The following is a 20,366-nucleotide window of genomic DNA, read 5'->3' on the forward strand; positions in this document are numbered from 1 at the left end:
GTTTGAATATATTTTAGCACACAGCCCACAGAGCTTCATAAAACAGGTATACAGAGATCCCTTTGAGAACTACATAGACTAGGCTGCTAAAAAGTATATTCATGAACTACATAGATCTGACAAAAGTTGGCATATGTAGGTGTTATTTACAAAGATACAGGAGCAGTATATATGCAGCCACACATTTGCTATTCTACACTGGTGGGTGCCTGGTGTTTAACAGTGCGTATCATAAAAATCCCTGTATACTGCAGTGCTGCAAATAGTCCTTGGAAATTATTTTAAATGTTGGCAACTATACATGGCAGCACCCATCGCTTTATACAAACTGAACCGTAACATTTATTTTTATGTTCAATATTTAAACTATCTACATACGATATAGGAAAATTGCTTTAGATACATGGCTAGCTTATTTCCTGTTAAACCATTTAGTGTAAGTTAAAGGGATATTAATGTTAATTTATGCTAATTAGTATATAAATATTTTTCCTACAATGTTGGGAGAGCACCAGATACACTAATTTTAGTCAGCGAGTAAAATATATGCACTAAGCACAATGGTGCAAGATACAGTAATTACCCATAAAATGAAATACAGCAGGTTTGTAAAGCAATTTCAAACTTTTATTTACAACTGTCACAGTGACAAAAAAGTAGTTTGAAAAAAAAAAAAAAGCGAGCTTCTCCCTGAGCCTCAAAATTACAGAAATATATATACTATTATACAACATTTTCTTTTACTGGAGTGCTTTTGTTCGCAGATACATTAACAGGAAATATACAATACAAAAAAAATGCAGACATGTTTAAATACTGGAGTAGTTTTGTTTCCTCTTGCAAACATTCACTTTTAAGAGAATCCAACATTTGCTGGCCCCCAAGGAAGTGATTACATTAAAAAATATAGATAAACGAGGATTTTCACTACATCCACATTTGACAGAATACAATTGTGTCAATGCCTGACGGAGCAGATTTATTGTGCCAAACTCTAGGGCAGCAGATACTGTGCGCCCGCTGCACATTAACACTCTTAAGAGACCACACAACAGATATACAAAATACACTATACCCTGGAGACATATCAGTTGGTGACAAACTGTACAGAGATGCAAATTCATCAAAATGACTTGTTTTTTACAATCCATGAAGTTCATACACCACTATCAAGATCCACAAATGAGAAAAGCTTTATATATTTTGCGTTGACATTTTCAAAGCACAAATTATTGCTATTAAACCATGAAAATGTTGACTGGACAGAACCTACAGAGAAACAGACCAGCTGATACAGTTTTGTATGCTAGTTTTCCTATTTTGCCCAACAGAATTTTTAACAGAGGTATTTTTCGACTCAGTGAAAGTTGTACAAAACCAACTAAACAGAACAGAACATAAATAGCCCCTTGTATGAAGAGAAACCAATGACCTTTCTAAAGCCAGTACTCATGTATTGTGTAACTACGTCTTTGAGGGTGGTTATTCTAAGTTCTGAGAACAGAGGCATTCAGAACAGATAAAAAAAAAAAAAAAGATTTTTATGAAAACTGAGGATTACCCTGATTTTCCTACTGAATGGAATATTATGCTTGGAAATCAATTTAACCAATTATGTTCATAATATGAATGTTTTATAATTTAATGGCTTCATATAACTGGATTACATAAATTATTCCAGAACTTTATACAAACATAAAATTTAAAATGTTATGAACATTTTTCTATTTTGGAACATCTTTATATATATTATTGAACTAACCTAACAAGACTAATCAAATAAAAACATCTGAGTTGGACTAACTAAATGTATATACATGCAAAGGAAGCAGCAATGGTAAAATCTGGAGGCCCAACTTTTTGGGCACATTTGGTGGCAAATTCTTGTTCAAAACAGGAAGCTCAGCAATTGTTTCAGGACAAACAAAATATTGATTTTCACTGTAAGGCCATTTATGAAGTTATGTAGAACACTGATCATTGACTATGCATACTGGATGTTGGACTTAACCCTTTGGCTGCCAGAGGGCTACAGTGAATTACAATGGCAAGAAAAGGGTTAAAGTGTTTCCCTGTAAGTCTAACAGAACCACCTTTTCAACTGAAACAAATCCCACCTTTATATCTCCTGGGTGAACATCGTATATAGTAAAAAGGTGTATTGGGGACATACAAGGTGCTGGAGAAAAGTTGTGTAAAAATGTCAGCAACAGAATGCTTTGTTTGCAATATGTTCCAAATGACATCCCATAAAAGTACATTGCTGTTCACTTTTAAGTTATATGATCTGTAGGGTTTCTTGTAAGATTGATGCAGAACAGAAGGAACTAACATTCAGATGCAGAGATGTCTATTCTATAAGTTCTGGAAGAAAAGACAGGATTTTTCTGCTTCTTCAATCCACTATGCTTTGTTACCTTTTGTGCCTACTGGGATTTCGCTCTAGCCTTAGAAATAAAATCTCAGAAATCTCTAAATATAATGAAAAAACAGCCAACATCTTAGACTTCCTGCTTTCCTTCACATCGAAGGCTGCATTTTCACAAGAAAAAAAATCTTGCAGGTGCATCTTTGAATTTGTCAAAACCTCACTGATTTATAATCAAGCCATGTGAGGCCCTATCCTTCCCAAATTACAAGAGAGTTATAGTGCAGCTGCATCTTTACTGCTCTTTCTTCTCTTCCTTGGACCCCTCATGGTTTCCATCCTCTTCCACCAAAAATTCTTCTGGTGGCCACCGAAGTTCTCCGCTTTCAACATCTCCTTCTGTGGGTTCCACCACTATAGACGGGAGCCGGTCCTTCAGCTTGCAGCAGCGATCAAAGTCAGATGGGTCTGGGAAAATCTGAAATGGAAAATTTGGTCAAATTATGTTTGCCACTGGAAATTTGCTCCTGATAAATTATATTTAAATAGTATTTATATAAAAGCAAATATGAAGTTACAATTTCTGTGTCACTATTTTTAAACTGAAGTCACCAATCCAAAGTAGAACACAGGAACATTGATGTCCCAATTTTTTTACAATGTTTTTAAAGTATGGTTTACATTAAGGGTCTCCAAACTTCTCAAATGAAGAACCACCAATTTCCACTCAAGGAAAGTGAATATAAAAATTCTATGTAAGGAAACCACAAAAAAAAAAAGTGGTCACAAAGCTGGATCTGTAAAGGCACTAAAAACACATTTCCAAGATAAGAAAATGTAATAAACCATCAGAATATTATTTGTAAAGTGCTGCCTAATCCTGTAATGGATCCAATCGGATATATTTAGAGAAATATAGATACCCGAAAATTTTTTGAGGGGAACATTTGTGCTACCAATTTGCAGTATGGTCCCTGGAGAACACTCAAACCCCCTCAACACTACTGGCTTACCCAGTTTATGATCAACCTGACTGCCGCTGGGCTACTCAGACCCCACTAGGGTTGCCACCTCGGCCATGTTTTCCTGGACACTGAGTTACACATGTTGCAGGGTGTGCAGAGGGAAGCATGCACTGTGCTGGTGGACAGCACACAAATAGTAACCCTGGACAGCACTATTCATGTTCCTCCCTGCACACCATGCAGCATTTTTAATTCATTAGTGTCCAGGAAAACATGGCCGAGGTGGCAACCCTAGACCCCCCGTTTATATTAGCAAGGCTCTGCAACTGGACTCCCAGACTCAAGACTCCAATATTAAGGAACAGAAGGCAGAAGCTGCCACTTACAGAAAACCAACTAAATGATCAAATTCCTTCTTTGTATGAAATAAAGCCATCATTTTAAACCTCATTACATTGTGGTCCAAAGATCATAAAGTTTCAAACCTGCTGTAGGTTCTTAGTGATGTCTACAATGTCTTGATTAAACCCATAGCAGATTTGAAATGTCCTATAATCTCAATGTAATCAGGATAAAACCAAATTATGCTTACCATTTTCTTCTGAAGGGAAGAGTCCACAGCTGCATTCATTACTTTTGGGAAATATAGAACATGGCCACCAGAAGGAGGCAAAGACACCCCAGTCAAAGGATTAAATACATCCCCCCCCCCACTTCCCTCATCCCCCAGTCATTCTGCCAAGGGAACAAGGAACAGTAGAATATCAGGGCGAAAAAAAGTGCCAGAAGAACAAAAAATTACAGCCGCCTCATAAAACACGGGCGGGAGCTGTGGACTCTTCCCTTCAGAAGAAAATGAAATCATGTAAGTATAATTTATGTTTTTCTTCTTAAAAGTGAAGCGTCCACAGCTGCATTACTTTTGGGAAAAGATACCCAAGCTAGAGGACACTGAATGCAAACGGGTGGGTACAAAAGGCGGCCCCTTCGAATGGCACCACAGCCTGATTACTTGACACCCTAAAAAGTATAAACACGGGTGAAAACCCGAATCCCAGTTAACTGCACATTAGTTACACCGCCGCCAAAGCTGAACTAAACCATTCAGTCCCAGTGTCTGACAAGCCCAAACAACCTCTGAGGAGTCAGCCCCATAGATCACGACTCCCATGAAGGTACCCAGCCAAGACAAGGACTGCTATCTGCCCCTAAAAAGGGGAACAGAATCTCAAGAAAAATCCAATGGATCATTCCACTCTGCAGAACATAGAACAACCCATGGTTGTCGTACAATAGCAATGCCCAGGGAGACAAACTCCCTAGAAACACAAGGGCCGAAGAAAAAGATCCATACACAGGGAAACGTGTCCCAAAAAAAGGACTCAACACCCTCATATCCCTGACCCATACCCAAAAGGTATTCCAGGAAAACATGTTTCCCGATGCCTCATGGCAGATCTAGATCAGCAAGCTAGACAGCAGAAATAGGATAACTTTCCCAGCAGTTAGTAAAGAGTTCTCCAAAAGGAACATCAACCTTCTGAACAGGATCTCCCAATGGCCAGCTTCCAGGTAGAAAGCCGACTCACCGTTGCTAAACCCTAACACTGAAGGCATTTCAAAGCTTGCCAACACCCAGTCAAAATGCAATAGCTGTAGTTGGGTTCAACTGCAAACCTTCCAAGGGCTCACAGCACTCTGAATAACGGGCTCCAAGGAGCGCCCCCTCCCAGCACCAAACGCCAGTGGAAAAGAGGACATCCAGGACCTCCCATAAAGGAGAGAACCGACTAAGGAAAACAGTCAACCCTGCGTAGAGTAACCAACCCCCAATCTTCCTTCTAGGCTAATGAACTAGTAAAGACCAAAGACAAGAATCCTAGATGAGAAAGGAAGGGTTAACATAGGAATAAAGCCCCCGGTTATGCCACTGACCGTTACAACAAACTGTATGCTACCATGAGTCAGGATAGACATTGTGCTCGGGTACAAAACCCTACACAGCTGTCTTCTCTAAAAACAAGGAACACTTCCCAAGGGAAGAAGGCCCTCAGACACTAAGCATCCATATATCAGAATCCAACATATAGCAGGAGCCCCATAGTATTTAAACCCTCATCCTCCCGCTGCAGGAACGGAGGAACCAGTCACTACATTGCAATTCCTCTTCCAGGATTCTATAATGCAAGAAAGGAAAAAACCCTTACAAGGCACACCCACAGGTCGCTCAAATACTAAGGAAACTACAAACCTGGAGAACCGTACCCCCGCTCTAGAAGAGAAGGGAACAAACAATGGCACCCTACCATAGAGGCAAGACCCTCAGCCATATTGCCAACCCAGGTGAGGAAACCTTGAGTCTACAGGAACAACATAAATGTGCCAGAAGACCAGTAGGGAACTGTCAGAAGGACCTAAAGCCTAAGCCACAAAACAAGGCCTCTCACAGAGCCCCAGCCTCTATGGAGAGAGGCCCGCGGGACCACAAACCTAGTGTGAGATTGAACCGTCCACACCCATCCAAGAAGAGAAATGGACCTTGGTCAGGGTCCTCGAAAAAGGAATCAAGTGAAGATATAACTTCCAGAGGAACCCTAAGCTTCCTCCGACAAGGAGGAATGCACCCTTAAGGTCCGTAGATTTGGCGATCTAGCAATAGCCTCAAACCCAAGAGTCCCAAAGGACTTCCTTAACTGTCTAAGATTAAGCACACAGGGCACTTGGATCGCACAGAAATCTCATAGGCAAGCATTAATACGTGCTACACAGACAAGGCAGCAACCAACACCCGAAGGCGAATGAAAATCCTGTACCCTGCTTGCCATCCAAACTTAAGGCACCAGCCACAAAGCCCCCAACAGAGCATCAAGTATAAATTGTCAACTACCTGACCCCAGAAGGGCAGCTCTCCGTAACCGACTTCGCTCCTTCACTGACAAGCCCCAAGGCTAGAGTTGCAACTAGGACAGAAAAACACCCGAACGTTGAGACCATGGTCAGACCAAGGGTAATGGAAGAGACATCAGCCAGAGATCCATGAAGGATCTATCTTCCAAAATCATCTTTAAGCAGGCAACAGATGGAGCTTTGCAGCTCCCCACAGAAGGCAGGGAACCCCTCCCTGCACACCAACTCAGTAACAACTGAGCAGAGAAAGAATATGTCCACGCATCCCGACCATATGACCCAAGGCGGGAAGAAAACTGCTACTACAATAGGCTAAAGAGTCAGCATCCGGAAGAACCTTGAGTGAAAAGGCAAATTATTAATCACTTGGTACACTAGAGCACCTAGGTCACACCCATCTCCCACTCCAAGAATAGAATAAAGGTTCTGGGTCCCTGGGGACCTGAAGAACCATGTCTGCAAAAACAGATCCGTATCCCAGGCGATAGCCTGAACAGCCAACCTAGATTGGCACCATAACCCTCCGTTCGGAGGGGTTGTATTTAATCATCCAGCCTCATACTTAACGGAACACATCCATCCGGATCAAAAAAACTGAAGGCAGCACCCATCGGGTGAACACCCAAGGTGAATGAGGACGACAACTGAACCAGCCGATTAAAAGCCCCATTCACCCAAGCTCAGAACTGGAACCGAAAAACAAAGCAAAAGAATAACAGCGACGTTGAGATTGGTTTCATCCCCAACATCCGTTTTGCCATCCAGCTTCTAAGGCCGCGGAACCCTCATTGCCAAAACATGTTTTAAATGAAAGCAAAGACGAGCCAGACTATAACTGAAGGCAAAATCATCCCTCACCGGATCAACTGAAGACCCTGGCTCCAAGATAGGGGCTCCTGAAGGCTCAGGGGCCAACACTTCCCCAGAAGGCCTGAACTGAATTAGGCAATCCCATGCTCGATTGGCCCTGGTTAACGGAACACAGACAGTATCTTAGAAATACTTGGGAGATATAAATGATTCAGCGCAATAGAAATGGCCATTCGAAACCGTGCCGTAACTTCTGGAGGAAACCAGCCACCCTCCGGAGAAGGAGTAAAGGCCATAGGGACACCTGCTTGCATAGCCGGGAAATGGACTGGGACACTCGCTTCACGGGTCATGGAAACCTCTGAGTCAGATGGCTCAATGCACTCTAAGCTCCCTGCTTCAGGAGAAAAAAAGTACTCTAGAATGGCAATCTGAACATAACTGATGGGCATTGATTACATGGGCTATTTCATATTCATCACAAGACATCCTCCGTATCGTAGGCGCCCGTGTCACGCATATCAGAATCCTCAATATTCTTGGGATAACAAAAATGACAAAAAACTGGCACCCTTTAACACCAATATATGAAAGACAGCAGCGCCACAATATCAATATCCTTTATTAGTGAGACACATGGAACAATAACGTTTTGGTCACAAACTGACCTTAATCATGTTATACATACAAATATCCTAACCACCTTATATACCCCCAACAAAGGGGAGGGACCTGTTACCTATACAGGTGATTTTAATTCTGTGTTTGCCGTAGTTGGCCGGAAAATACACTACCCCATCTAGTGGTCACAGAACTATGTCTCATTAACACAACCTCAAAAATAGCATACATTAAAAAACAAATACAATTTTGCATATTTCAATAGGTTTCATATTCCATCAACAATAAAAAGTGATTTTCAGAAAGAATAACCATCTTAGTACAGTTCATACAATTATATTTACAAAGTAACATTCCAGTCAATTTCCCTATTCATCCCCAGAGGGAAGAGAGACTGCAGAGTGTAGATCCAAAAGGTTTCCCTAGATTTTAAGATTCTCTGTCTATCCCCTTCCCCTCCTTGGTCTCCTGATCTGTTCAATAATTTGATATCTAAGTTGGGAGATGGTATGGCCAGCCTGCAAAACAATGATTAGACACTGGATCATCCCTATTACAGCGGATATTTGATATGTGCTCATTTAGCCTGTCTTTGATCCTACGTATAGATTCCCAATATATATTTTGGAGCATGGGCACTTAATGAGGTATATCACAAAATCTGAATTACAGGTATAAAAACCAGAGATCTTAATTTTTTTTCCAGTTATTAGATGTATAAAATGATCTCCTTTTATAACACTATTGCAATTACAGCAACTGAGACATGGAAAACATCCAAATTTAGGGGTGGAGATATAGGTCTGTCAATCCCCTTTCGGGTCCTATATTAGCTCTTACCAATGTATCTTTCAAATTCCTACTTCTTTTATAGGCAGGCATAGGTGATTCCTCAAATTCTTTAATGTGGGGATTTAAATCCTTCACTATAGGCCAATGTTTTCTAATAATCCTAATGACTTCATTACTCAGAGGATTATATTGGGAGACAAAGACTAATCTCTTATTCTCTGTACCTCTATCATTACTCATCCCCCTAAGGATAGATTGCCTAGGAATAGCATTAACTTCTCTAATTTGTTGTACAAGCTGCTCAGGGAAACCTCTCTCCAGAAAACAGTCACCCATCTCCAGTAATCTAGCCTTTCCTACTGTTTCATCTGATAAAATCTCTTTCACTCTTAGTAGTTGGCTCCTTGGTAAACTCTTAGTGTGGGGGGGGGGGATGTGCACTTTCATACCTTAATAGGCTATTTTTATCACTATCCTTCCTATAGAGATATATTCCTAATTCCCTTCCATTTTTGATAACAGTAGCATCCAAAAAAAGCCACCGACTCCTCACTATGAGTTTGAATTTAATATGTCTCGTAGAGACATTAAGATCAGCCACAAAACTAAGCAAGGAGTCGATGCCACCACCCCATCTAAACCAACATAAACCATATTGTTGGAACATCAGTGTATACAAATTTCTCCTCATACACATTCATGAATACATTGGCATATGTGGGGGTGACATTCAACCCCATAGTATAACCTTGAGACTGAATTTAGAATTGATCTTGAAAAAGAAAATAATTATAATAGAGGATAAGTTGTAGTAATCCCATCGCAAAATCACATTGTGCATCTGACAATATACCATTGGATTCAATAGCATGCCTCAGCACCCAATCCGCTATTATGGATGATGGACGTATATATAAGCTATTCACATCCAATGTGTATAAAATGAATTTATCACTTTGCATAACCAAATCTTCAAGCTTTACCAAAAAGTCTCCAGTATCCTTAAAGGGACACAATCAAAATTAAACTTTCATTATTTATTATGCATTTGTGAATGGCTGATGGCTGTCATATGGTATGTGTATGCATTTGTGATTGGCTGATGGCTGTCACATGGTACGGGGGAGTGGAAAAAGACAACTTAAAATTGTCAGAAAAAAAAAAAAAAAATCTACTACTCATTTGAAGTTCAGACTAAGTGCTATTGCATTGTCTTATCTTGCATATGTTGATTATTCCAATCTGTGTTGACTGGTCCTTTAATGTATGACATTGATTCAGTGGCAAGAGGTCTAAACAATTTATCAAGGTAAATAGATACATTCGTAAGGATAGAATTAGTAGTACTCGCTACGATAGGGCGACCTGGAGGGATTTTATCATCCTTATGGATTTTAGGCAATGTGTAAAAGACTGGTATAGAAAACTTACTTTGAACTAGGAACTTTCGTTCCTTTTCAGAAATCAAGCCATTACACATTGCCTTAAAAATATATTTTTCTAAGTTTTTTTTTCACCTCAAGAGGGATCCCTATCTAAAGTTTTATAAACCTCCGTCTTGTAGCTGGGTTTTTATTTCATGCACATAGTAACTTATCTAGGATAACTGTTGCTCCACCCTTATCACACGGCTTACATATAATTTGTTTATTAGCTCTTAAGTCCAGCAGGGCTTTACATTCCACCCTAGTTAAGTTATTCTGTGCAAAACTCGTACCCCTATTGAATATTCTATCTTTTCGTTTCAAAGCATCTACATCTTTTAAAACCAATTGCATAAAAGTTTCAACACTGTTATTACTTATGTTGGGGTTAAAGTTACTTTTAACTCTAAGGTCAAGCCTGTTCAATGATAGCATCAATTTATTCCGAGTATGCACATTATCCTCTAGATCAGGAGACCAAGGAGGGGAGGGGACAGAATTCTAAAAGCTGGGAAAACTTTTGGATCTACACTCTGCAGTCTCTCTTCCCTCTGGGCATGAATAGGGAAATTGACTGGAATGTTACTTTGTAAATATTATATGATAATTGTATGAACTGTACTAAGATAGTTATTCTTTCTGAAAATCACTTTTTATTGTTGATGGAATATGAAAGATTGAAATAACATAATTTATGCTTACCTGATAAATTCCTTTCTTCTGTTGTGTGATCAGTCCACGGGTCATCATTACTTCTGGGATATTAGCTGCTCCCCTGCAGGAAGTGCAAGAGGATTCACCCAGCAGAGTTGCTATATAGCTCCTCCCCTCTACGTCACCTCCAGTCATTCGACCAAGGACCAACGAGAAAGGAGAAGCCAAGGGTGTAGTGGTGACTGGAGTATAATTTAAAGGATATTTACCTGCCTTAAAACAGGGCGGGCCGTGGACTGATCACACAACAGAAGAAAGGAATTTATCAGGTAAGCATAAATTATGTTTTCTTCTGTTATGTGTGATCAGTCCACGGGTCATCATTACTTCTGGGATACCAATACCAAAGCAAAAGTACACGGATGACGGGAGGGATAGGCAGGCTCATTATACAGAAGGAACCACTGCCTGAAGAACCTTTCTCCCAAAAATAGCCTCCGAAGAAGAAAAAGTGTCAAATTTGTAAAATTTGGAAAAAGTATGAAGCGAAGACCAAGTTGCAGCCTTGCAAATCTGTTCAACAGAGGCCTCATTCTTAAAGGCCCAAGTGGAAGCCACAGCTCTAGTAGAATGAGCTGTAATTCTTTCAGGAGGCTGCTGTCCAGCAGTCTCATAGGCTAAACGAATTATGCTACGAAGCCAGAAGGAGAGAGAGGTAGCCGAAGCCTTATGACCTCTCCTCTGACCAGAGTACACGACAAACAGGGAAGACGTTTGTCGAAAATCCTTAGTTGCCTGCAAGTAGAACTTGAGGGCACGAACTACATCCAGATTGTGTAGAAGACGTTCCTTCTTTGAAGAAGGATTTGGACACAAGGATGGAACAACAATCTCTTGATTGATATTCCTGTTAGTGACTACCTTAGGTAAGAACCCAGGTTTAGTACGCAGAACTACCTTGTCTGAGTGAAAAATCAGATAAGGAGAATCACAATGTAAGGCTGATAACTCAGAGACTCTTCGAGCCGAGGAAATAGCCATTAAAAACAGAACTTTCCAAGATAACAATTTTATATCAATGGAATGAAGGGGTTCAAACGGAACACCCTGTAAAACGTTAAGAACTAAGTTTAAACTCCATGGCGGAGCAACAGTTTTAAACACAGGCTTGATCCTAGCTAAAGCCTGACAAAAGGCCTGGACGTCTGGATTTTCTGACAGACGCCTGTGTAACAAGATGGACAGAGCTGAGATCTGTCCCTTTAATGAGCTAGCCGATAAACCCTTTTCTAAACCTTCTTGTAGAAAGGACAATATCCTAGGAATCCTAACCTTACTCCAGGAGTAACCTTTGGATTCGCACCAGTATAGGTATTTACGCCATATCTTATGGTAAATCCTTCTGGTAACAGGCTTCCTAGCCTGTATCAGGGTATCAATAACCGACTCAGAAAAACCACGTTTTGATAAAATCAAGCGTTCAATTTCCAAGCAGTCAGCTTCAGAGAAGTTAGATTTTGATGTTTGAATGGACCCTGTATCAGAAGGTCCTGTCTTAGAGGTAGAGACCAAGGCGGACAGGATGACATGTCCACTAGATCTGCATACCAAGTCCTGCGTGGCCATGCAGGCGCTATTAGAATCACTGATGCTCTCTCCTGTTTGATTTTGGCAATCAATCGAGGAAGCAGTGGGAAGGGTGGAAACACATAAGCCATCCCGAAGTTCCAAGGTGCTGTCAAAGCATCTATCAGAACCGCTCCCGGATCCCTGGATCTGGACCCGTAGCGAGGAAGTTTGGCGTTCTGGCGAGACGCCATGAGATCTATCTCTGGTTTGCCCCAACGTCGAAGTATTTGGGCAAAGACCTCCGGATGAAGTTCCCACTCCCCCGGATGAAAAGTCTGGCGACTCAAGAAATCCGCCTCCCAGTTCTCCACTCCCGGGATGTGGATTGCTGACAGGTGGCAAGAGTGAGACTCTGCCCAGCGAATTATCTTTGATACTTCCATCATTGCTAGGGAGCTTCTTGTCCCTCCTTGATGGTTGATGTAAGCTACAGTCGTGATGTTGTCCGACTGAAACCTGATGAACCCCCGAGTTTTTAACTGGGGCCAAGCCAGAAGGGCATGGAGAACTGCTCTTAATTCCAGAATGTTTATTGGCAGGAGACTTTCCTCCTGATTCCATTGTCCCTGAGCCTTCAGATAATTCCAGACAGCGCCCCAACCTAGTAGGCTGGCGTCTGTTGTTACAATTGTCCAGTCCGGCCTGCTGAATGGCATCCCCCTGGACAGATGTGGCCGAGAAAGCCACCATAGAAGAGAGTTTCTGGTCTCTTGATCCAGATTCAGAGTAGGGGACAAGTCTGAGTAATCCCCATTCCACTGACTCAGCATGCACAATTGCAGCGGTCTGAGATGTAGACGTGCAAAGGGTACTATGTCCATTGCTGCTACCATTAAGCCGATCACCTCCATGCATTGAGCTACTGACGGGAGTTGAATGGAATGAAGGACACGGCATGCATTTAGAAGCTTTGTTAATCTGTCTTCTGTCAGATAAATCTTCATTTCTACAGAATCTATAAGAGTCCCCAAGAATGGAACTCTTGTGAGAGGAAAAAGAGAACTCTTCTTTTCGTTCACTTTCCATCCATGCGACCTTAGAAATGCCAGAACTAACTCTGTATGAGACTTGGCAGTTTGAAAGCTTGAAGCTTGTATCAGAATGTCGTCTAGGTACGGAGCTACCGAAATTCCTCGCGGTCTTAGTACCGCCAGAAGGGCACCCAGAACCTTTGTGAAGATTCTTGGAGCCGTAGCCAATCCGAATGGAAGAGCTACAAACTGGTAATGCCTGTCTAAGAAGGCAAACCTTAGATACCGGTAATGATCTTTGTGAATCGGTATGTGAAGGTAAGCATCCTTTAAATCCACTGTGGTCATGTACTGACCCTTTTGGATCATGGGTAAGATTGTCCGAATAGTTTCCATTTTGAACGATGGAACTCTTAGGAATTTGTTTAGGATCTTTAAATCCAAGATTGGCCTGAAAGTTCCCTCTTTTTTGGGAACCACAAACAGGTTTGAGTAAAACCCTTGTCCTTGTTCCGACCGCGGAACCGGATGGATCACTCCCATTAATAACAGATCTTGTACACAGCGTAGAAACGCTTCTTTCTTTATCTGGTTTGTTGACAACCTTGACAGATGAAATCTCCCTCTTGGGGGAGAGAATTTGAAGTCTAGAAGGTATCCCTGAGATATGATCTCTAGCGCCCAGGGATCCTGAACATCTCTTGCCCAAGCCTGGGCGAAGAGAGAGAGTCTGCCCCCCACTAGATCCGGTCCCGGATCGGGGGCCCTCGGTTCATGCTGTCTTTGGGGCAGCAGCAGGTTTCCTGGCCTGCTTGCCCTTGTTCCAGGACTGGTTAGGTTTCCAGCCTTGTCTGTAACGAGCAACAGCTCCTTCCTGTTTTGGTGCAGTGGAAGTTGATGCTGCTCCTGCTTTGAAATTCCGAAAGGGACGAAAATTAGACTGTCTAGCCTTAGCTTTGGCTTTGTCTTGAGGTAGGGCGTGGCCCTTACCTCCTGTAATGTCAGCGATAATTTCTTTCAAACCGGGCCCAAATAAAGTTTGCCCCTTGAAAGGTATATTAAGTAATTTGGACTTAGAAGTTACATCAGCTGACCAGGATTTTAGCCACAGCGCCCTACGTGCCTGAATGGCGAATCCTGAGTTCTTAGCCGTAAGTTTGGTTAAATGTACTACGGCCTCCGAAATGAATGAATTAGCTAGTTTAAGGACTCTAAGCCTGTCCGTAATGTCGTCCAGCGTAGCTGAACTAAGGTTCTCTTCCAGAGACTCAATCCAAAATGCTGCCGCAGCCGTAATCGGCGCGATGCATGCAAGGGGTTGCAATATAAAACCTTGTTGAACAAACATTTTCTTAAGGTAACCCTCTAATTTTTTATCCATTGGATCTGAAAAAGCACAGCTATCCTCCACCGGGATAGTGGTACGCTTAGCTAAAGTAGAAACTGCTCCCTCCACCTTAGGGACCGTTTGCCATAAGTCCCGTGTGGTGGCGTCTATTGGAAACATCTTTCTAAATATTGGAGGGGGTAAGAACGGCACACCGGGTCTATCCCACTCCTTAGTAACAATTTCAGTTAGTCTCTTAGGTATAGGAAAAACGTCAGTACTCGCCGGTACCGCAAAGTATTTATCCAACCTACACAATTTCTCTGGTATTGCAACAGTGTTACAATCATTAAGAGTCGCTAAAACCTCCCCTAGTAATACACGGAGGTTCTCCAATTTAAATTTAAAATTTGAAATATCTGAATCCAATCTGTTTGGATCAGAACCATCACCCACAGAATGAAGCTCTCCGTCCTCATGCTCTGCAAGCTGTGACGCAGTATCAGACATGGCCCTAGTATTATCAGCGCACTCTGTTCTCACCCCAGAGTGATCACGCTTGCCTCTTAGTTCTGGTAATTTAGCTAAAACTTCAGTCATAACAGTAGCCATATCTTGTAATGTTATCTGTAATGGCCGCCCAGATGTACTAGGCGCCATAATATCACGCACCTCCCGGGCGGGAGATGCAGGTACTGACACGTGAGGCGAGTTAGTCGGCATAACTCTCCCCTCGCTGTTTGGTGAAATTTGTTCAATTTGTACAGATTGGCTTTTATTTAAAGTAGCATCAATACAGTTAGTACATAAATTTCTATTGGGCTCCACCTTGGCATTGGAACAAATGACACAGATATCTTCCTCTGAATCAGACATGTTTAACACACTAGCAATAAACTTGCAACTTGGTTACAATCTTATTTAACAAAAACGTACTGTGCCTCAAAGAAGCACTAAATGATTAAATGACAGTTGAAATAATGAACTGAAAGACAGTTATAGCATCAATCCTTAAAAACAACACAACTTTTAGCAAAGGTTTGTTCCCATTAGTAAAGTAACAATAATTAAATTTGAAACATAAAAATTACAGAGCAACGTTTTTAATCACAGTCAATATATAAGTCTCACAGCTCTGCTGAGAGAATCTACCTCCCTCCAAAGAAGTTTGAAGACCCCTGAGTTCTGTTAGAGATGAACCGGATCATGCAGGAAATACAAGAGTAACTGACTGGAAATTTTTGATGCGTAGCAAAGAGCGCCAAAAACGGCCCCTCCCCCTCACACACAGCAGTGAGAGAGAAACGAAACTGTCACAATTAAAACAAGCAACTGCCAAGTGGAAAAATAATGCCCAAATATTTATTCACTCAGTACCTCAGAAAATGCAAACGATTCTACATTCCAGCAAAAACGTTTAACATAATAAATACCTATTAAAAGGTTTAATGTACTTTTAACAGAGTAATTCCGGTGAAATACCATCCCCAGAATACTGAAGTGTAGAATATACATACATGTCATTATAACGGTATGGCAGGATTTTCTCATCAATTCCATTCAGAAAATAAAAACTGCTACATACCTCAATGCAGATTCATCTGCCCGCTGTCCCCTGATCTGAAGCTTTTACCTCCCTCAGATGGCCGAGAAACAGCAATATGATCTTAACTACTCCGGTTAAAATCATAGTAAAAACTCTGGTAGATTCTTCTTCAAACTCTGCCAGAGAGGCAATAACACGCTCCGGTGCTATTGTAAAATAACAAACTTTTGATTGAAGTTATAAAAACTAAGTATAATCACCATAGTCCTCTCACACATCCTATCTAGTCTTTGGGTGCAAGAGAATGACTGGAGGTGACGTAGAGGGGAGGAGCTATATAGCAACTCTGCTGGGTGAATCCTCTTGCACTTCCTGTAGGGGAGCAGCTAATATCCCAGAAGTAATGATGACCCGTGGACTGATCACACATAACAGAAGAAATGCTAAATTTGTTTTTTAATGTATGCTATTTTTCAGGTTATAATGTGTTAATGAGACAAATAGTTCTGTGACCACTAGATGGGGTAGAGTAATTTGCTGCCAACTAAGGGAAACGCAGAATTAACATCACCTGTATAGGTAACAGGTCCCTACCCTTTGTGGAGGTATATAAGGTGGTTAGGATATTATTTGTATGTATAACATGATTAAGGCCAGTTTGTGACCAAAATGTCATTCCGTGTGATGTCTCACTAATAAAGGATATTGATACACATCTCGTGGTGCTGCCGTCTTTCATATATTGCACTTATTTGGGATCAGTGCAGGGTCCTGACAGCGTGCACCTGGATATTGGCAGTAAGTGCTGTGCTATTTTCTATGATTGATATAGCCTTTAACACCCCCAATGGCTGGGGCACTCACCACCTGAGACCCAGACAACCCACAAGCAAGACTCTCGGTCGCACACAGTCCGCACCTGTCACAAGGTGCACTGTGCCAGTCACGAAAAGGGCACGCCATCTGGAAATATTGCGTCAGTAAAAGGCTGTTATGTTCCGTAAAGGCCATGAACCTAAGTATAGCTACACATTTGCAAATAGAACCATATAACAAACATGATCAAAAGCCCCCCTGTTCAATAACCCCCCTCAGGAGATATTAACCCATGATTACTTATTAAGATAAAAGGAGTCCCACTGGGAACTTACCTTGTTTCGTTAACATTACATTCACATAGAGAAAAAAAATTAAACGATCTTACGATCTATGCCATGGAACAGGAATACAGCCCTTCAAGTGTGAGATAGCCTCGCTTGACATGGACTTGAATGAAGAAAGGTAGGCAGCAAAACTTGTTAACACTGACTACCAAGGAGCTGTTAATATGAGTCAGGATGGGCTTGCAGGAAAACTCTCCCTGCATCTCCGGACTAACTTTCATCCATGCTCTCACTGAGAGGCTGAAAGGATTACTTAAATTTCCAGTCCCATTGCGAAGAGCACTACCCTCCATGAGAGACTCTCAAACTTCTGACACTTCTGCCAACCTCCTGTGACAAAAGGCAAAGAATGACTGGGGGATGAGGGAAGTGGGGACGGGTTTTTTTAGCCATTGGCTGGGCTCTGCCTCCTCCTGATGGCCAGGTTCTGTATTTCCCAAAAGTAATGGATGCAGCTGTGGACTTTTCCCTTTTAAGAAAAATATAAATGTCCAGTTTTAAAGCATACAAGGTTGGATTAAGATCTCTATAATAGTGGTTTTGAGTAATTTATAATACAGGAGTGAATTTAAATTGATTTTTTACATTAGAAATGTATTAGTAAATTAATTTTATTATAGCTAAAACCGCTTGTGTGCTTCAATGCTTGCTGACATACATGCATATCTAGATATGCTCCCTGCACCTATACACAGTGGATGTTGAGAGCCAGGGCTGTATTATGTTCAAGACTGCCTCCATTTGTCTCATTGACAACTCCAAACAAGCCACCAGCAGGCACAGTATTTAATGTGCACAGAGCTTATCTATATATGCTTTGTGTACCCATGCAGAAGAAACTCAATGAAACATTGAGAAAACGCCAACCCCCGTGCTTTTTCATTTGGAATTTTAGGTCTCTAATTTGTGCCTCTAAATGGACATTAAACATTTTGTTTGGTTAAAAATTCTGCTTTGTCCACGCTTAGATGTCAAAAAGCAAAATCTAACAAGTTTTCAAAAAGCTGCAAATGCCATTAACCAGGTACTTTATTTGCAGATTAAAGATTTTGCTTTTTGGCTTTGTAGGTAGCAAAAAAAGGGTCTAAGAATCAAGAGATTAGAACCGAGTGGATTTTCTTTGATCCAAAACTGCATTAACTAATTGCCTTGTACAATAGCCACATATAAAACTGCATTTCAAAATGACACCCATGTGATTTGAATAATCTAAAAAGCAAAACATTTTAAGTGTTTTGATCCTTTGAGATTTGTCTCGCCTACTGCAAGCAGCATTTTAAGAAATGCACATTTTGTATGGAGTGCTGCTAAAACCAAGAAAATCAGCAGCCTTTGTCTGGCTTACAGATTTAGGTCACTATATTTATGAACTATTTTCCTACTAAACCGTAAATATCTCAGCATATTCTGTAGCAGCCGTGCAACTTAACTTGAACAGCTGCTAAGGAAGTGTCCCTGGTAAGGTCAATTTTTTCCACTAAGTCAGGATTTTTTTGTAGAATAAAATGAAATAAAATGTTGAAATGGTTATGAACAGTTGCCTTTATATTGCTTTGCCAAGTGAATGTTTAAACTACAGGGTGTAAATGCTGAGACTTCCATAGGAATTTTCCACCACAAAAATCATGCTTTTTACCACTTACAAGTAATTTATCTTATCAAGCTGTAGATAATTAGGGTGTCATAGGACAAGGCAATCTAATACTTATCAAAAGCAAGGATCTCTTGTCAACATGGTCTGAACATAACATGAATTGAGGACATTTAAAGTAAGTTTCTCTTTATCAACTGTTTAAAGGATATTACAGACTTTTATAAGTGCATATTAAACATCAGCAATCACTGCATTGCAAGAGATCTGCATAACGGGTTTTAAAAGCAATTACCTATTAAGCAGGTTTTGCAAATACTTAAAGGGACAGTCAACCATAGAATTGTTATTGTTTTAAAAGATAGATAATCCCTTTATTACTCATTCCCCAGTTTTGCATAACCAAAAGTTATATTAATGTACTTTTTACCTCTGTGATTACCTTGTATCTAGGAACCTTCTTCCAGCCCCCTGATCACATGACTGACTGTTTATTATCTATTGTCTTAAATTTAGCATTGTATTGTGCTAGATCTTAAATAACCCCCTGTGCCTGAACACAGTGTTATCTATATAGCCCACGTGTACTTTGTCTCTTTGTGTTGAAGAGATTTATAAAGCATGTGATAAGAGGCAGCCCTCAAAGGCTTATAAATTAGCATATGAGCCTACCTATGTTTAGTTTAAACTAAGAATACCAAGAGAAAAAAAGCAAATTTGATGATACAAGTAAATTGGAAAGTCATTTAAAATTAAAAGTCCTATCTGAATAATGAAAGTTTAATTTATACTTGACTGTCCCTTTAACAATCCATGAAGACTAAGCCCTAGATGAGGTTTACCTGATTTAGCTATAGAATGATCTCTTGTACTGATCTAAGCACCCACTGTGGCATGTTGCAGGGTCATTGAAACCCATACAGTCTTACGAGGGATATAAAAGCAGAAAGCTGGTAAAACTGTGATGGCGGTTCAAAGGCATGAAACTAAATATCAAGAGCGCGGGGGGGGGGGGGGATTTAGCCTTCTACAACCTATTTCTACCTTTAGTTTTTTTTGTCACTGCAGCATACTATGCAACACTATCCCAGACTGAAGCCCCATACACCATCTGCACAGTATATGTGCAATGCATAGAGCTTCTGCACAATATTGGACAAAGTATGGTCCTTATTCTTCCATTTACAAACACAGGTAGCACTCCAGGTTCTTCGCTACGATGAGACTCAATGGTCAAGACACTGGTTAATACCCCTATACTGCTAGATGCATACCCCTTACAATTGGTGCAAGGAAACAATTTAAAGCTAAGATACAGTAAAGGGCACATTAGCATTATACTGTATACAACAACACCTATTACAGATAAACACCTACAAGGTTGTTATTCGAGCCAAGAGATTGACAGGTTAAGGGTAAAATACTTCTTAATAGAAGTGAGCAGATTATGTAATAGGCCAATGTGGGTGGTGGAGGTTAAAAATAGGGATATTCAAACACTCAACATAATGTTCTTTCATCCAGGTAAAAATAACGTGTAGACGAAGAGGCCAAGTGGTTCTTAACCGAAGATCTGTTATATGGAAAGAATACAATTA

At 40.8% G+C, this 20,366-nt stretch overlaps 1 protein-coding gene across 1 annotated transcript in view; it reads right to left on the bottom strand.

Moving 5' to 3' along the window:
• Positions 1-605: 605 nt before the first annotated feature.
• Positions 606-20,366, bottom strand: part of LBH (LBH regulator of WNT signaling pathway) — a 43,406-nt gene continuing 23,645 nt past the window's right edge. The window contains exon 3 of the mRNA XM_053712639.1: positions 606-2,846. Within this exon, the coding sequence (XP_053568614.1) occupies positions 2,664-2,846 (183 nt within the window). The 3' untranslated portion in view covers positions 606-2,663. The remainder of the gene's footprint in view (positions 2,847-20,366) is intronic.

Source organism: Bombina bombina, chromosome 4, assembly GCF_027579735.1.
Source record: "Bombina bombina isolate aBomBom1 chromosome 4, aBomBom1.pri, whole genome shotgun sequence".
Lineage (NCBI taxonomy): Eukaryota > Metazoa > Chordata > Amphibia > Anura > Bombinatoridae > Bombina > Bombina bombina.